This window comes from Hippopotamus amphibius, chromosome 8 (genome assembly GCF_030028045.1).
Source record: "Hippopotamus amphibius kiboko isolate mHipAmp2 chromosome 8, mHipAmp2.hap2, whole genome shotgun sequence".
In the NCBI taxonomy this organism is placed as follows: domain Eukaryota; kingdom Metazoa; phylum Chordata; class Mammalia; order Artiodactyla; family Hippopotamidae; genus Hippopotamus; species Hippopotamus amphibius.
Genome location: NC_080193.1, coordinates 92991634 through 93009762, shown reverse-complemented (window position 1 = coordinate 93009762; position 18129 = coordinate 92991634). Strand labels below are relative to the sequence as shown.

Sequence of the window (18129 nt, the reverse complement as noted above, 5' to 3'; positions counted from 1 at the left end):
ATCTCAGCAAAAGTGAGAATTTAATGTATAAAATTACATATTCAAATGAAAAGAAAAATTATTTTTTTCTGGTATTTTTTGTTCTGATATTATTGGCTATCCATTTGGAAGAAATAAAATTGGAATCTATTTTATCTCCTACACAAAAATAGACTCCAGATGAATTAAAGACTAAAACATGGAGAATAAAGTAAAAACTTGAGAGTTTTAAGACTTTAAGAGAGTGTATACAATACCTAAATTTTGGCAAAATATTCTTAATCAAAACTGCAAACCCAGAAGACAAAAAAATTATAACCATAATTGAGTATAAGTGAAAGTTTTTTCATTTTAAAATACATTATAAATAACAAGATGATAAATGTGGACAAATATTTGCAACAGAATTGATAGGCTAAGACCTAATGTCAACCATTTATAAGCAGCTCTCACAATTTGACAAAAAACATAGAAAAGAGGAAAAGGGTAAAAGACACTTCACAATACTGCAGATTGAAATGGCAATAGACATGAAAGAGACATTACAGTTCACTAGCTGTCAGGGAATGAAAATTAATGTAATATTGAGATGTCATGTTACCCCCAGCAGAGTCAAAAATTAGAGGAAAGCTATACATGTATGTATTGCAGATATAAATGTGAGGTTTTAAAGTGTTGTGTGGAAGAAAATCTGGCAACAACTACTGAAATTAAAAGTAAATATACCCTTGATGCTGATCTACCATTCTACAGAATCTATACCATAGAAATCAAAGGTTATATGTACATGGATTTTATTCTATTATTGCTTATGGTGGCATTTTACGGTGGAAAGTTAAATAAGTAGTATTATATATATGTTATAGGATAAAATATAGCCACTAAAAAAGTGAACTTTATTTATACAAGTAATCTTCCCTTTGGAGAGCAAGCCGTTACCTGGTAGTCAAGTTGTGGCTTTTAATCAAGTTGTGGTCTTTTTCACATACTTAGTTACATGTATGACTAGAGAAGCTCCTCAGTATCAGGAGGCTGATTGATAAGCCTTGTAATCTGGCACACTCAGCAAGACTATTAAATGATGCTTAGAGGCCACGGTGGGCTACAAATGAGAAAAATATAGAAGGACATCACATTTTTAACGTGAATAACCTTGGTGGGAGTGAGCAGATATGGGGGGAGGGGATGGGAAAGGATGAGGCAAACAAAAAAGGAATGAAAAAGGCTGTATTTAATAAACACACAGATAATCACATATATGTGTATATATGTACATATAAATGCATTTATTTATAATTATATATTTAATTAAAAGCATAAGTTACAAATAGTTTTTTAAGAGGTTATAAACCCTAAAATCTGGCTATTTTACTCTCATTTAAATAATTTAGTACCTCCTGTTAATTTTAGGATGATATCCAAATAGCTTGATATGGGCTATAGTCACCTACATACATGATTCCTGCTACTCTCTGCATCCTCATGTTTAGTTGCGTCCATTGATCTACAGCAGACATTTCACATATCACAACTGTGCCAAGAAATGTGAAGCAAGAAAAGTCACATGATCACTCTGATTTGCTAACCTTTAGTCATATCGTAGTTGATTTAGAAAGGTGACTTTGAGAAGTTCTATGTCTTCCCTTCTTATAATTTTGGAGTTTCTTTAATGTTACAAATAATGTACAAAATGAGCTCTGCTGGATGTGCAAATAATTCTAACACTTCTGTTTATTAAAATTGACCAATCACCACAACCTAAGCATTAGCTTTTTAAAATGTAGTGATTTTTTTGTTACTTTGAAGAAGTATACCCATGAATACCAACAATAAGAAAACAAGCTGGGAAATTTTGCCAGAGGAAAGAAATATAGAATTCTCTCTGAACCTATAACTGTGTTGCATTTAATTTTAAAAAACATTTTAAAACACAAACTAATTATGAAAACTTTAAATGTTAAATATTTTATGTGTGTAGGAGGAGCTTCTGTTTAATACTCAACAGTGAATTGCCTGAAGAAATTCCAGAGGTAGAAAATGAGAGGAAGAACATTTCCTTACACGCATATAGTACATTCCTGAGACTTCCACTCCAGTCAGATTTGGTAAGAAAGAAGGGAAGATGAATGTTCTCACTCCCAGTTTAGATGAAGCGTCAAGGCTTGAAATAAAAGCAGAAAATGTCCCGAAGTCTGCTTAAACAAATTATCGTATAGCTAAATAGATGCAGCACGCGGGCTCAGTAGTTGTGGTGCGCCGACCACTAAAAAGAATCTCTGTCTACTGAAATGGATCCATGTCTGAAATAAACTGTTAAGGAAATGTATCATTTTTTTATTATTGAGGTATGATTGACCTATAACATTGTATTAGTTTCAGGTGTACAATGTAATGATTCAATACTTATTTATACCATGAAATAATCACCACAATAAGTCTAGTTACTCTCAGTCTCCACATAAAATTGCAAGGTTTTTTTCCTTCTGAAGAGAGCTTTTAAGATTTACCCTCTTGGCAGCTTTCAAACATGCAATACAATATTATTGAATCTAGTCACCGTGCTATACATTACATCCTCATGACATTTATTTTATAACTGAAAGTTTGTACTTCTTGACTTCTCTTCATCCATTTCAGCCACCCTCCAAACCCTCTCTCCCACGGCAACCACCATTATTTTCTCTGTATCATGAGTTTTGTTTTGTTTTGTTTCTGTGATGCTCTCCAAGTGAGACTCCCCTTCTACCTACCCCTTCTCCAGCTTCTACCTCCAGTCCCTCACTGCTCTCTGTACAATTCCTCCCTCCTTCTAGTCACTGCCTTTGTAAGGTATTTTGCAGACAAAGTATTTTGCAGACTGTCCCTCAGTTGAGATTTGTTTCATGTTTTTCTCATGATTAGTCTGGGTTTATGGGTTTTTGAGGTAGTGTTTGTCAGGTTTCTCCACTGTAAATTTAGTCTTTTAACCACCTTTCCATATTGTACTCTTTAGAAGAAAGTCATCATCATGTGCAGTGCACACTTAAGGAGTGGTGAGTTATGCTCCATTCCTGGAATATGGTGTATCTACATCCATTATTTGGAATTCTTTTCCACAGGAGATGTGTCCATTCTTTTCTAATTACTTATTTATGAAATCATTTCTTTATATCGGTATGAAATTATAGATATTTGTCTTATACTTTGGGTTATTTTCCAACACTACTTTATTAATTTTGTTGCTCAAATTGTTCTAGCTTTGTACATCTTGGGGAGCTTTGTTTCCTTTTTCTATACTCCCACTGTTGTGGGATTTTTAGCTGGGGAGTACTTTTTACTTTCTGGCACGATAAGATGCTCCAGGCTTGTCTTGTACATTTCCAGACCAGCCCTATATCCAGGCATTTCTCCATTGGCTATTCTTTTGATTGGGAAATGGTATTTATAAACCAAGATCTGGGTGGTATATGTGATCATTGCCTATGGGATGTCTTTGCTTCTAGGCCCTATTAACTGACAGAGGAAGGAAATATATACGTATATACTAGAGGTTCGAGTGACTTTATCTGGGCTCAGGTTTTCTGTTGCTTTCACCTGGGTCCTCCATTGTTACTGAAGTCTTGGATACAAATTTTCTTCATACTTGCAAAGTGACTGTAGCAACTTTAGAACTTAAGTCCCAAGGGATGCCAGAATATCCAACAATTTCCCACGAAGTCTCATTGGTGCTTTTTAGGTCACATGACAACTTGGCAGCTGATCACTGTAGCCAAGAGAAATGAAATCTTATGTTAAGCTTGGGTCATGTGCTCCTCATTAAAGTCAGAGAATTGATCTTATTTGAACCACACGGGCTAAGAACACAAGAGACATGCATTTGTGAATGGTTGTTACAGAAAAAAGGGGAAATATAGCTATATGGCTGACCACAGTCAATTACAATTACTTCAATGAATTCTGAAATTCTAAAACTGGCTACCACTTACTGTGAGCTTTTGAAAGAAATAAGATAGTTACCTTTTAAAGAAGATTCATCAGTGTATGGCTTGGGCTCTATTGGAAGCAAACGAACACTCAACTGAAAACTGAATAGTAATTTACTATACATTTATATATGAGTATTTTCTGCCTTGAAACTATAAATGTGAAGAGTAAATCTATTGTCAGATTCTTTTCTGGTTTTGCTTTTAAAAATAATTTCACTTTTATGAAAATGGAGCATTTAGTCTGAGAGGAAATAAAATGTTGACCTTTGTGGTTGTCACTTCATTTTGACTGTCTCAATTGGTTTTCTTTATTTACTTCTTTCAGAAACATATTCAAAGGGAAACTAGATGGCCTGCTCTTCATTCATCAAAATGTTAAGGCACTTTTTTTTTATACTCGAAGCTTGTAAAATATTTTAAAAAGTAAGGGCTATAGGATGAAAGGACTATAGAATAACATTATAATTGTAACCACTACTGTGATCTGAAGTTTTGTTTTTTCTTAGTAAGGCTTTCACACCACTTTTAAATTAAACCAGCAATTAACAGAACAAGCATTCCGATGTAAAAGGATTATTTTCAAATTCATCCATTGCAAAGACATACTGGTTTTAAGATATTAACACTCACCACAGAAGATCACATCCCAATTTTTATCTGAAGGCAATTATTGGTTCTGCTTATATTTAAGATTACTTTTGGTTTTATTTAATTGCTTTAAAAATATTACTCATCCATTGTAGAAATCTAAAGGTTTACAAAGATATTAAAGACACTACTAGTTTGAATTTGTAAATGCACTGCTGCTCAGATCCTGTGAAATGTATTCAAATATAGGTGAGCCAAAAATATCTTGGGTGACATCTAAATTTAAAATTCATGGGGGACTTCCCTGGTGGCACAATGGTTGAGAATCTGCCTGCAGGGGACACAGGTTCGATCCCCGGTCCGGGCAGATCCCACATGCCGTGGAGCAACTAAGCCCGTGTGCCACAGCTACTGACACTGTACACTGCCACTACTGAAGCCCGCGCACCTAGAGCCTATGCTCTGCAACAAGAGAAGCCACCGCAATGAGAAGCCCCCGCAATGAGAAGCCCACGCACTGCAGTGAAGAGTAGCCCCTACTCACCGCAACTAGAGAAAGCCCACGTGCAGCAATGAAGACCCACCACAGCCAATAAATAACTAAATAAATAAACAAATTTATAAAATAAAATTCATGAAATGGATATAATCATATTGGTAGTTCTGAGTTAAAACTTTGGTTATTTGGAACCCTTAGAAGATGAGACTTCTAGAATTAAAAGCAAGGTTTTTTTGAGGAATGGAGTATTGATACTTCTTTAAGTCATCACTGTTTGTTTTTTTTTTTTAAGCTTTCTTGACAAGAATCTTTTCCATTTCTTCTCTACTTCAAGCCGTGGATACTGGTCATAATTTATTTGTTTTCTTATAATTCTTAAGATCTTTTTTGAGTGATGGATATTTCTAAAAATACTTGTTTTGTCAATTTTTTTTCTATGTATGTAAGTTCCTTACAAATATTAATATGATATACAATTTGGGATTGGCATATTCTTTCAATGTTTTAAGTAGATTTTTTTTTAACATCTATTGAAAACAATGTACTGGACACTTTTTTGGGTGGTAAATTTATTTGCATTTAATAGTGATTTTTAAGTCCTATATCCAATGAAACCATTTAGAAAAGCTCAATGAGGAATGGAAATTTAGATGTCTATTACACTTTCTTTTAAAAAAAAGAAGCTTAAATTTCTGAATGAGCAAGATTCACTTCTGTAGGTAGGGGCCTTGCTTCTTCATCATCTTCAGTGCTTCTCACATATTTCATTCCATTTAATCTATATTTTAGTAAGGGGGATATTAAAATCTCTGTTTTAGAGAAGAGGAAACTGAGGCTCATAGAGCTTAAGTTAAAGTCATACAGAAGAGTCAAGATTCAAACCTATTTGTAGAACATGACATACTACCTCTAAAAATTAAGAGCTATTATAACAGACAAAACAATCAAAGTATACATTAATTGTTCACAGACATTCTCCTCTATGGTTCTCTTGTGTTTCTACATGTCTTGCTGAGTGTGCAAGGCCCTGACACTTCTCACCCAGGCCATGTCTCAGGCTTGTGCTTACAGGAAACAACCTTGATGGATGAGGAAATTCCTCCCTCTGGAAGGAAGAGCAGGCTTTCCAGAAAAGCAGTGGATTCCCCAATTTGTGTTCCTCTCTGTATTTTCCACCCTTTATAATTCTTCCTTGCATCTTCATGAGCACTCAGGATATGTTTGATATGAGAAGTCAAGGACAAAGAGTAAGTTATTAAAAAAATAAAAACTACTAGGAATGATTTTTCCAAATATTATGTCTAATTGTGACCAATGAGTATGTTAAAAAAAACAAACCAAACAAAACAATGAAATACAAATAACAGGTAATTCTCAGTGTCTACCATATGGCTGGTGAGTTCTTAATTCTTTATGTTGTTTTACCCCTTGCAACAACACTTTGAGGTAGGTAATAATATCCGCATTTTAAAAATGAGGAAATTGGGCATTAAGTGGTTTGCCCAAGTTTTTACAGCTAGTAATGGAGCCAGGCTCTGAATGCAGCCTCTCTGGTTCCAATATTGAAGATCTTAATCACCTCAAGAGAAGTTGCCACTATTTTTTATTTACTTATTTATTTTGTTAATAAATGGGAACTTTTATAATGAGTTGCTGTTTGGCATCCTATTTTCCTCAAGAATGAAGGATGAAAAAGAATCTGTAAAGAAAAGGGCCCTGTAGATGCTTCTGATACATACACAGTATAAACCCGAGAAAGATTCTGTCAAAGCAAAAGGACTGCACATGATTGGGCAAATATCATTTATTATACATTAAGTTAGGACAATTTGTACCTCAAAATTCGTATGGAAATGGCTTTACTTTGGTAAGAATCAATGCTATAATTACAATTCCAAGTCCTGGAGTATAAAACCAAAGTCAAAACAAACGTCCAGATAAATACTTTAAAAGAGCACGAGAATGGAATTGACAAGGGTGACCAGCCCAGTTCTTTATTGGTAGTTCCCCTGGGCCAATATCTCAATTATGATTTCCAGGATTTCTTTTTTCCCTGTAGGCACTGAGGATCTTCCTTTTTTTCCATTAATTTTCGCTGGAAAACTACATGTACCTAAAAATCTGGAGACTGATGATGCGCATGTAAGAACCAACAGTAAAGCTAGAGAAGGAAACGAAGTGAAAAACAAATGCTAGGGTCAAAAATGAAGAAAACCAAGTCACCTCGGTAAGAAAATGTGTGCAAAACGAGTCCACTTCTTCAATTTGTCTTCTCCAGGAACTGCATCCCCAGTGTTCAGGGTAACTAGGCAACGAGGTTGCCCCGGTAACATAGGAAACGCGGAGGACTCCAACACTTCGGGCTCAGGGCAGCCTATCCGGGCCGGAGCCCGTGTGGTGGGAGGGGTGAAGGATGCCAGGCCCTCGCGAGAACTGCGTGTGTTCGTACTCCAGCGTCTTCGCGGTTGCCCTTAGGGACGCTGTGGGCCAGTCAGGGGCAGGGAGCCGGAGCGCTTCGGATGGCTGCTCAGCAAGGGATGCCCTCCTCGGCCCTGCGGGTCCTGGAAGAAGCATTGGGCATGGGCTTGACGGCTGCCGGGGACACCGCGGAGGCGGTGGCAGCCGAGGGCGCCTACTACCTGGAGCGTATCCTTCCGGTGTAGGCGCGGCCCCCAGACGCTGGTCGCGGTAACTGGTGTTGCGGGCGAGGGCGCGGGCCTCCCCCTGTGGGTGCCCTGTGAAGCTTGGGGTCACCCAGCCGGTAGAGACGCTTGTTGGACCTCCAGGTGGCTTCTCCGCCACCGCGACCCCCTGGTACCTACCCGCTGTAATTTTTCGCTTTGTAGTAGTTGTAGGCTGATGTGTTCTTGTTGGAAAAAGTTGGTAGTCACCACTCAGTAAACTTTGCAGTTTTGTTTTAAAGTAGCACAGCAAATTAATGCAACCCTCCTTTCGCTCAATGGTTTTCCTGAATCCCCAGACATTCAGAATGCGGTGAAAATAAATTCCATAGGGGAACATCAGGAGGTTAAGGAAAAGACCGCTACCTTTATTTACACTTTAACGAGAGGAAGCTCAGAATATACAGCCCCATCCTGTAGATGGCCCAGTTGTCCAATGCCTAAGTGATTTGTTTTGGTAGCATTGACTTACTGGGTAGTTTCAATTTGGGCTACTTAATGATAATAGTACCCCCCCCCCCCCCCCCCCTTAGCAACTAAATGGTAACCTGGTGAGCTGACAAGGAAGAAACCAGATCAGGTAGTGGTGAGCGATTATCAATGGGAATAACCAGAAAATTTGAATAGCCATATGTGGCTAATAAGGTTGACTATTTCTTGTGTAGAGCTTTTGAGCTCCCCTTCTCTAAATTAATGGTACTGAAGAGATAGGGATGGTTCATGAGAAAAAGGTAACTACTCCATTCTTCAGGCAGATAGGAGAGAGATGGGTAGTCTGTTTTATTCTTAAACTATCAAGGATACTGCAAAATCTACCTTGTTTTTTGGTCCAAATATTATCCCCTAGTATTTACTTCAAAATTCCAGAGATCTGGCAATGATTCTTTTTGTAGACTTTTAAACTGATTAACCTGTCCTGACTCAGGCTCTGTACATGGCCCTGCTAAAGGGAGCTTTTGAAGAACTTGGTTGAAAAGCTCAAAGAAGATGTATTACTATACATTTCATTCAATGAAAACATGATTTCTACAGGAATATGTTTGATTAGTTTGAAATCAATTTGAATGAAATATGTGGGTGCTCTAGTGTCTTAAGTGAGGTTTATTTTTATACTCTGTTTTCCTAGCCCTTAACAAACTGTCTTTTCCAGTAATCATCCCTTTTAAATTCAAAAACAATTCAACAACTCTTTCAGAGTTGATCTGCATTAAAGTATAAAGTTATCCAATGTCCATGCTAGTGATAACCAGGCATCTTATATCTGTCTGCATTAATATAGTTTCTATCACAATAGTTTAATTGTGAACATGAGACAAACATAGTGAGGTAACTGTTTTTTGCAAACATCTTTGTGAAATAAGTGGTGAGACTCCTGTATACCACAACTTTCACTGATGAAAATCTGGGAGATCACTGAGTTACAGCTGCCAACATATAGCAGTTTGCATAAAATCTATCTTACAAGACTTCTCCAAGTAATCATATTTACAGATATAAGCAACTATTCAGGATGTTTTTTATTGAAGTATAACTGACTTACAATATTATATTAGTTTCAGGTGTATAACATAGTGAATCAATATTTTTATGAATTATGAAATAACCACCACTATAAGTCTAGTTATTGTAAGTCACCATAGAAAGTTAATGCCATATTATTGATTATATTCCCTAAGCTGTATGTTACAACACCACAACATATTTGTTTTTAAAAAAAATTTTTTTAAGCTCTTTATTGGAATATAATTGCTTTACACTGTTCTGCCAGTTTTTGCTGTACACCAAAGTGACTCAGCTGTATTTATACATATATCCCCATATCCCCTGCCTCCAGCGACTCCCTCCCACCCTCCCTATTCTAGCCCTATAAGTCATCACCTGTCATTGAGTTCATCTCCCTATGTTATGTAGCAACTTCGCACTAGCTCTCTATTTTACATTCAGTAGTGTATATATGTCAATGCTACTCCCTTACTTAGTCCCAGCTTCCCCTTCTCCCCGCCCCGCCCCCTCCCCTAGTCCATTCTCTACATCTGCATCTTTATTCTTGCCCTGTCACTGGGTTCATCAGTACCATTTTTTTAGATTCCATATATTCCATATAACTCCAAATACCATATATACGGTATTTGTTTTTGTCTTTCTGGCTTATGTTGCTCTGTATGACAGTCTCTAGGTTCATCCACCTCACTAAAAATAACCCAATTCCATTCCTTTTTTTGACTGAGTAATATTCCATTGTATATATGTGCCACATCTTACCCATTTATCTGTTAATGGGCATTTAGGTTGCTTCCATGTCCTGGCTATTGTAAATAGTGCTGCAATGAACATTGTGGTACATGTTTCTTTTTGGATTATGGTTTTCTCAGAGTATATGCCCAGGAGTGGGATTGCTGGGTCATATGGTAGTTCCATTTTTAGTTTTTTAAGGAACCTTCAAATTGTTTTCCATAGTGGCTGTACCAACTTACATTCCCACCAACAGTGCAGGAGGGTTCCCTTTTTGTGCACCCTCTCCAGCATTTATTGTTTTTAGATTTTTGATGATGGCCATTCTGACCAGTGTGAGGTGATACCTTATTGTGGCTTTGACTTGCATTTCTCTAATGATTAGTGATGTTGAGCCTCTTTTCATGTGTTTGTTAGCCATGTGCATGTCTTCTTTGGAGAAATGTCTATTTAGGTCTTCTGCCCATTTGTGGATTGGGTTATTTGCTTTTCTGGTGTTAAGCTGCATGAACTGCTTGTATACATTGGAGATTAATCCTTTGTCCGTTGCTTTGTTGGCAAATATTTTCTCCCATTCTGAGGGTTGTCTTCTTGTCTTGTTTATGGTTTCTTTTGCTGTGCAAAAGCTTTTAAGTTTCATTAGGTCCCATTTGTTTATTTTTGCTTTTATTTCCATTCTTCTAGGAGGTGGGTTAAAAAGGACCTTGCTTTGATGTATGTCATAGAGTGTTCTTCCTGTGTTTTCCTCTAGGAGTTTTATAGTCTGGCCTTATATTTAGGTCTTTAATCCATTTGGAATTTATTTTTGTGTATGGTGTTAGGAATTGTTCTAATTTCATTCTTTTACGTGTAGCTGTCTAATTTTCCCAGCACCACTTATTGAAGAGGCTGTCTTTTTTCCATTGTATATTCCTGCCTCCTTTGTTAAAGATAAGGTGCTCATATGTGCGTGGGTTTGTCACTAGGCTCTCTATCCTGTTCCATTGATCTATATTTCTGTTTTTGTGCCAGTCCATACTGTCTTGATCACTGTAGCCTTGTACTATAGTTTGAAGTCAGGAAGCCTGATTCCACCAACTCCATCTTTCCTTCTCAAGATTGCTTTGGCTATTTGGGGTCTTTTGTAATTGCATACAAATCATAAAATTTCTTGTTCTAGTTCTGTGAGAAATGCTATTGGTAATTTGATAGGGATTGTGTTGAATCTGTGCATTGCTTTGGGTAGTATAGTCATTTTCACCATGTTGATTCTTCCAATCCAAGAACGTGGTATGTCCCTCCATCTGTTTGTGTTGTCTTTGATTTCTTTCATCAGTGTCTTACAGTTTTCTGGATACAGGTCTTTTGCCTCCTTAGGCAGGTTTATTCCTAGGTATTCTTTTTGTTGCAAAGGTAAATGGGATTGTTTCCTTCGTTTCCCTTTCTTCTCTTTTGTTGTTAGTGTATAGGAATGCAAGAGATTTCTATGCATTAATTTTGTGTCCTGCTACGTTACTAAATTCCTCAATTAGTGCTAGCAGTTTTCTGATAGCGTCTTTAGGGTTTTCTGTGTATATCATGTCATCTGCAAAGAGTGGCAATTTTTCTTCTTCTTTTCCAATTTGGATTCCTTATATTTGTTTTCTTCTCTGATTGCTGTGGCTAAAACTTCCAAAACTATGTTGAATAATAGTGGTGACATTGGGCACCCTCGTCTTGTTCCTGTTCTTAGAGGGAATTCTTTCAGTTTTTCCCTATTTAGAACGATGTTGGCTTTTGGTTTCTCATATATGGCTTTTATTATGTTGAGGTAATTTTCTTCTATGCCCATTTTCTGGAGAGTTTTTATCATAAATGGATGTTGAATTTTGTCAAAAGCTTTTTCTACATCTACTGAGATGATCATATGGTTTTTATTCTTCAATTTGTTGATATGATGTATCACATTGATTGATGTGCATATACTGAAGAATCCTTACATTCCAGGGATAAACCCCACTTGATCATGGTGTATGATCTTTTGAATGTGCTGATGGATTCTGTTAGCTAGTGTTTTGTTGAGGAGTTTTGCATCTATATTCATCAGTGATATTGGCCTGTAATATTCTTATTTTGAGACATCTTTGCCTGGTTTTGATGGCCTCATAGAATGAGTTTGGGAGTGTTCCTCCTTCTGCTATATTTTGGAAGAGTTTGAGAAGGATAGGTGTTAGCTCTTCTCTAAATGTTTGATAGAATTTGCATGTGAAGCCATCTGGCCCTGGGCTTTTGTTTGTTGGGAGATTTTTAATCACAGTCTCACTTTCCGTACTTGTGATTTGTCTGTTCATATTCTCTATTTCTTCCTTCTATTTCTTCAGTCTTGGAAGATTGTACTTTTCTAAGAATTTATCCATTTCTTCCAGGTTATCCAATTTATTGGCATATAGTTGCTTGTAGTAGTCTCCCATGATCTTTTCTATTTCTGCAGTGTTGGTTGTTACTTCTTTTTCATTTCTAATTCTGTTGATTTGCATTTTCTCCCTTTTTTTCCTGATGAGTCTGGCTAATGGTTTATCAATTTTATTTATCTTCTCAAAGAACCAGCTTTTAGTTTTATTGATATTTGGTATTGTTTCTTTCATTTCCTTTTTGTTTATTTCTGATCTGATCTTTATGATTTCTTCTCCTCACTTTGGGGTTTTCTTGTTCTTCTTTCTCTAATTGCTTTAGGTGTAAAGTTATGTTGTTTATTCAAAATTTTTCTTGTTTCTTGAGGTAGGATTTTATTGCTATAAACTTCCCTCTTAGAATTGATTTTGCTTCATTCCATAGGTTTTGGGTCATTGTGTTTTCATTGTCATTTGTTTCTAGATATTTTTTGATTTCCTCTTCGAGTTCTTCAGTGATTTCTTGGTTGTTTAATAACATATTGTTTAACCTCCATATGTTTATATTTTTTACAGTTTTTTTCCTATAATCGATATCTAGTGTCATGGCATTGTGGTCAGAGAAGATGTTTGATACAATTTCAATTTTCTTGAATTTTCTGAGGCTTGATTTATGCCCCAGGATGGGATCTATGCTGGAGAATATTCCATGTGCACTTGAGAAGAAAGTGTATTCTGTAGTTTTTGGATGGAATGTCCTATAAATATCAATTAAGTCAAGATGGTCGAGGTGGTCATTTAAGCTTGTGTGTCCTTATTTATTTTCTGTTTGGATGATCTGTCCATTGGGGTAAGTGGGGTGTTCAAGTCTCCTACTATTATTGTGTTACTGTCGATTTCCCCTTTTATGGCTGTTAGCATTTGCCTTATGTATTGAGGTGCTGCTATGTTGGGTGCATAGATATTTACAATTGTTATATATTCTTGTGAAGTGGGTTTCTTGTAGACAGACTATATAAGGGTCTTGTTTTTGTATCCATTCAGCCAGTCTGTATCTTTTCATTGCAGCATTTAAGCCATTTTCATTTAAGGTAATTATTGACATATATGTTCTTATTACCATTTTATTAATTGTCTTGGATTTGTTTTTCTAGGTCTTTTTCTTCACTTGTGTTTCCTGCCTAGAAAAGTTCCTTTAGCAATTGTAGGGCTGGTTTGGTGGTGCTGAATTCTCTTAACTTTTGCTTGTTTGTAAAGCTTTTGATTTCTCCATCAAATCTGAATAAATTTTTCCTGGGTAGGGTATTTTTGGCTGTAGGTTTTTCTGTTTCAAGACTTTCTGTGTATCCTGCCACTCCCTTCTGGCCTGCAGAGTTTCTGCAGAAAGATCAGCTGTTATCCTTATGATTTTTCCCTTATATGTTATTTGTTGCTTTTCTTTTGCTGCTTTTAATATTTTTTCTTTGTGTTTAATTTTTGTTAGTTTGATTAATATGTGCCTCAGTGTGTTTCTCCTTGGGTTTATTCTGTATGGGACTCTCTGTGCTTCTTGGACTTGATTAACTATTTCCTTTACCATTAGGGGAAATTTTTCACTATAACCTCTTCAAATATTTTCTCAGACCCTTTCTTTTTTTCTTCTTCTTCTGGGATGCCTATGATTTGAATGTTGGTGTGCTTAATGTTGTCACCAAGGTCTCTGAGACTGTCTTCTTTTTTATTCTTTTTTCTTTCTCTTGCTGTGTGGCAGTTATTTCCCCCATTCTATATTCCAGCTCACTTGTTCTTCTGCTTCAGTTATTCTGCTGTTTATACCATCTAGAGTATTTTTAATTTCTGTTATTATGTTGTTCATTACTGTTTGTTTGCTCTTTAGTTATTCTAGGTCCTTATTAAATGTTTCTTTTATTTTCTCTATTTTGTTTTCGAGATTTTGTATCATCTTTACTATCATTACTCTTAATTCTTTTTCAGGCAATTTCCCTATTTCCTCTTTATTTATTTGGTCTTGTGGGTTTTAATCTTGCTCCTTTGTTTTTTGTTTTCTCATTTTGTCTAATTTATAGTATTTCTCTCTCCTTTCCCTATGCTGTCTAGTAGTATTTCCTCTTGTTTCTGTTTTCTGCCCCCTGTTGTGGGGTTGGTCCAGTGTCTTGGGTAGGTTTCCTTTTGGGAGGGTCTGGTGCCTGCTTTCTGGTGTGTGGATCTGAGTCTTTTCCCTCTGACAAACAGGGCCATGTCAGATGGTGTGTTTTATGGTATCTGTGAGCTTAATATGGCTTTAGGTAGTCTGTGTGCTGATGGGTAGGCTTGTGTTCCTGTCTTGTTTGTAGTTTGGTGTGAGGTACCCAGCACTGGCAGTTGCAGGCAGTCAGGTAAAGCTGGGTCCAAGACTCTGATAGAGACTCCGTGAGAATTCTCTGCAGTTAATCTTCTCTGTGGCTGAGGACTCTCTAGTGGTCTAGCGTCCTGGACTTGGTGCTCACTCCCCACAGCCTCCAACTTGACTTTTGGAGGCAGAAGTTACATTTCAAAACCCAGGACGATTCAAACTAGGCTGATTGTACAGAGAATCTCCTGCAGCCAACAGCTGCATTTCATTGGGATGAGATCCCTGATGTGAGTTTTTTGTCGGCGTTCGGAGACTTGTTGCTGTAATTATCTGGGAGGATTCTTCCTTTTTTTTCTTTTGTGCTTAGTTTCACTGGCTCATGGAGTGCCATGTGCAGAGGTCTAGCACCTGGCATTTCAGACCAGAGGTCCTCAGGTGAAATGGCTTCACGGACACCTCAGCCAGGCAGCCATATGCAGAGACACTGCACTCAACACTCCATGTTTATTTTATAATTGGGAGTTTGTACTTATTTCCTTTCATCTCTTTCACCCATCCCCCAATCTCCCTCTTCTCTGGCATCCATTAGTTTTTCCTCTGTATATATGAGACTACTTATGTTGATCTTGTTTGTTTCTTGATTCCACATGTAAGTGAAATCATACAGAATTTGTCTTTGTCTGACTGTTTTATTTAGCATGATACCCTCAAGGTCCATTCATATTGTTGCAAATGGCAAGATTTCACTTTTTGTATGGCTGAGTAATATTCCATTGTATATACATGTACCACATCTTCTTTATCCATTCATCTGTTGATGGACACAGGTTACTTCCATATGTTGGCTATTGTAAATAATGCTGCAGTAAACATATAGTGCATATATCTTTTCAAATAAGGGTTTTGTTTTCTTTGGATAAGTACCCACAAGTGGAATTGCATATAGTAGTTCTCTTAAATTTTTGGAGGAACCTCTGTACTGTTTTCCATAGTGATTGCACCAATTTACATTCCCATCAATAGTGTATGAGGGTTCCCTTTTCTTCACATCCTCACCAACACTTGTTATTTCTTGCCTTTTCATAATAGCTATGCTGACAGGTGTGACATGATATCTCATTGTGGTTTTGGTTTGCATTTCCCTGATGATTAAAGATGTTGAGAACCTTTTCATGTGTCTGTTGGCCATCTATATATAGTCCTTGGAAAAATGTTTATTCAGGTCATCTGCCCATTTTTAATTGAATTGTTGACTTCTTTGGTGTTGAGTTGTGCGAGTTCTTTATATATCTTGGATATTAACCCCTTATCAGATATATCATTTGCAAGTATCTTCTCCCATTCAGTAGATTGCTCTTTCCCTTTTCATTTTGTTGGTTTCTTTTGTTATGCAAAAACTTTCTAATTTGATGTAGTCTCATTTGTTTATTATTGCTTTTGTTTCTTTTGCCTAAGGAGACAGATCCAAAAAAAAAAAAATCAAAGATCATACTGTTTATGTTTTCTCCCAGGAGTTTTATGGTTGAGGTCCTACATTTAAGTATTTAATCCAGTTTGAGTTTATTTTTGTATATGGTGAAAGAAAATGGTCCAGTTTCATTCTTTTGCTTGTGGGTGTGTAGTTTTACCAACACCATTTATGAAAGAGCCTATCTTTTCTCCATTTCTCGATTCATTGTAGATTAATTGACCGTATAAGTATGAATTTATTTCTGGGCTCTCTATTTTGTTCTGTTGATCTATGTATCTGTTTTTATGCCAGTACCTTACAGTGTTGATTACTATAGTTTTGTATCATCATTTGAAGTTAGGCAGTGTGATAACTCCAGCTTTGTTTCCATTTCTTAAGATTGCTTTAATATTCAGGGTATTTTGTGTTTCCATAGAAATTTTAGGTTTATTTGTTCCAATTCTGTGAAAAATACCATTGACATTTTGATAGGGATTTCATCGACTCTATAGATTGCTTTGAGTAGTACGGATATTTTAACAATATGTATTCTTTCTATCCATGAACACAGTATATTTGCCCATTCATTTGTGTTGTCTTTAGTTTCTTTCATCAATATCTTACCATATTCAGAGTATAGGTGTTTCATCTCCTTGGTGAAATTTATTCATATCTATTTTACTCTTTTTGATGCAATTGTAAATGAGATTGTTTTCTTTATTTTGCTTTTTGATAGTTTGTTATTAGTGTGGAGAAAGACAACAGATTTCTGTACAGTAATTTGTATCCTGCAACTTTATTGAATTCATTTATTATTTCTAATATTTTTTGGTAGCATCTTTGAAGTTTTCTATAAATAGTATCATGTCATCTGTAAATAGTGATAGTTTTACTTCTTCTGATTTGGATGGCTTTTTTTTTTCCCTTGTTTGATTGCTGTGGCTAGAACTTCCAGTAATATGTTGAATAAAAGTGACATTGGGTATCCTTGTTTCTGATATTAGAGGAAAAGCCTTTAAGCTTTTCACCATTGAGTTTGGTATTAGCTGTGTGTTTGTGATATATGGCCTTTATTATGTTGAGGTGTGTTCCCTCTATACCACTTTGTTGAGAATTTTTGTCATAGATCTATATTTAATTTTGTCAAATGCTTTTTCTGCATCTATTTAGATCATCATGTAATTTTTATCTTTTATTTTGTTAATGTGGTATATCACATTGATTGATTGTGGATATTGAACCATTCTTCATTCCTGGAATAAGTCCCAGTTAATTATGATGTATGATCCATTTTAATATATTGTTGAATGTGGTTTGCTAATATTTTGTTAAGGATTTTTGTATCTATGTTTATCAGGGATATTGGCTTGTACTTTTGTTTTTTGTAGTGTCTTGTCTGGTTTTGGTATCATGATAATCCTGGCCTCATAGAATGAGTTTGAAAGTGTTCCTTCTTCAGTTTTTTTGGAATTGGAGTTAACTCTTCTATAAATGTTTGGTAAATCCCCCTGTGAAGCTGTCTAGTTCTGGACTTTCGTTTGTTGGGAGTTTTTTGATTACTGATTTAATTTTATTATTAATAATCAGTCTATTCAGATTATCTAGTTCTTTCTTATTCAATCAGGGGAGATTATATGTTTGCAGAAATTTATATATTTCTTCCAGGTTATATAGTTTGTTGGTGTATATTTGTTTGTAATAGTTGCTTTTGATTGTGTTTCTGTGGTATTGGTTGTAACCACACCTCTTTCATTTCTGATTTTATTTATTTGGGCTCTCTCTCTTTTTTCTTAAATAATCTGGCTGAAGTTTTATCAATCTTGTTTACCTCTTCAAAGAACCAACTCTTTGTTTCATTCATCTTTTCCATTTTTTTTAGTCTCTATTTTATTTCTTTTTGCTCTAATCTTTCTCATTTACTTTTTTCTACAATACTAGTTTTGGGCTCTGTTTGTTCTTCTTTTTGTAGTTTGTTTAGTTATAATTTAGGCTGTTTATTTGAGATTTTCTAGTTTCTTGAGGGAGGACTGTTTCACTAGAAATGTCCCTCTTAAA

The 18129-nt window shown here is 36.0% G+C and overlaps 1 protein-coding gene across 1 annotated transcript in view; it reads left to right on the top strand.

Annotated features, from left to right (window-relative positions):
- Positions 1–7451: 7451 nt before the first annotated feature.
- SPAG16 (sperm associated antigen 16) overlaps positions 7452–18129 on the top strand; it is a 939339-nt gene continuing 928661 nt past the window's right edge. The window contains exon 1 of the mRNA XM_057746094.1: positions 7452–7677. Within this exon, the coding sequence (XP_057602077.1) occupies positions 7551–7677 (127 nt within the window). The 5' untranslated portion in view covers positions 7452–7550. The remainder of the gene's footprint in view (positions 7678–18129) is intronic.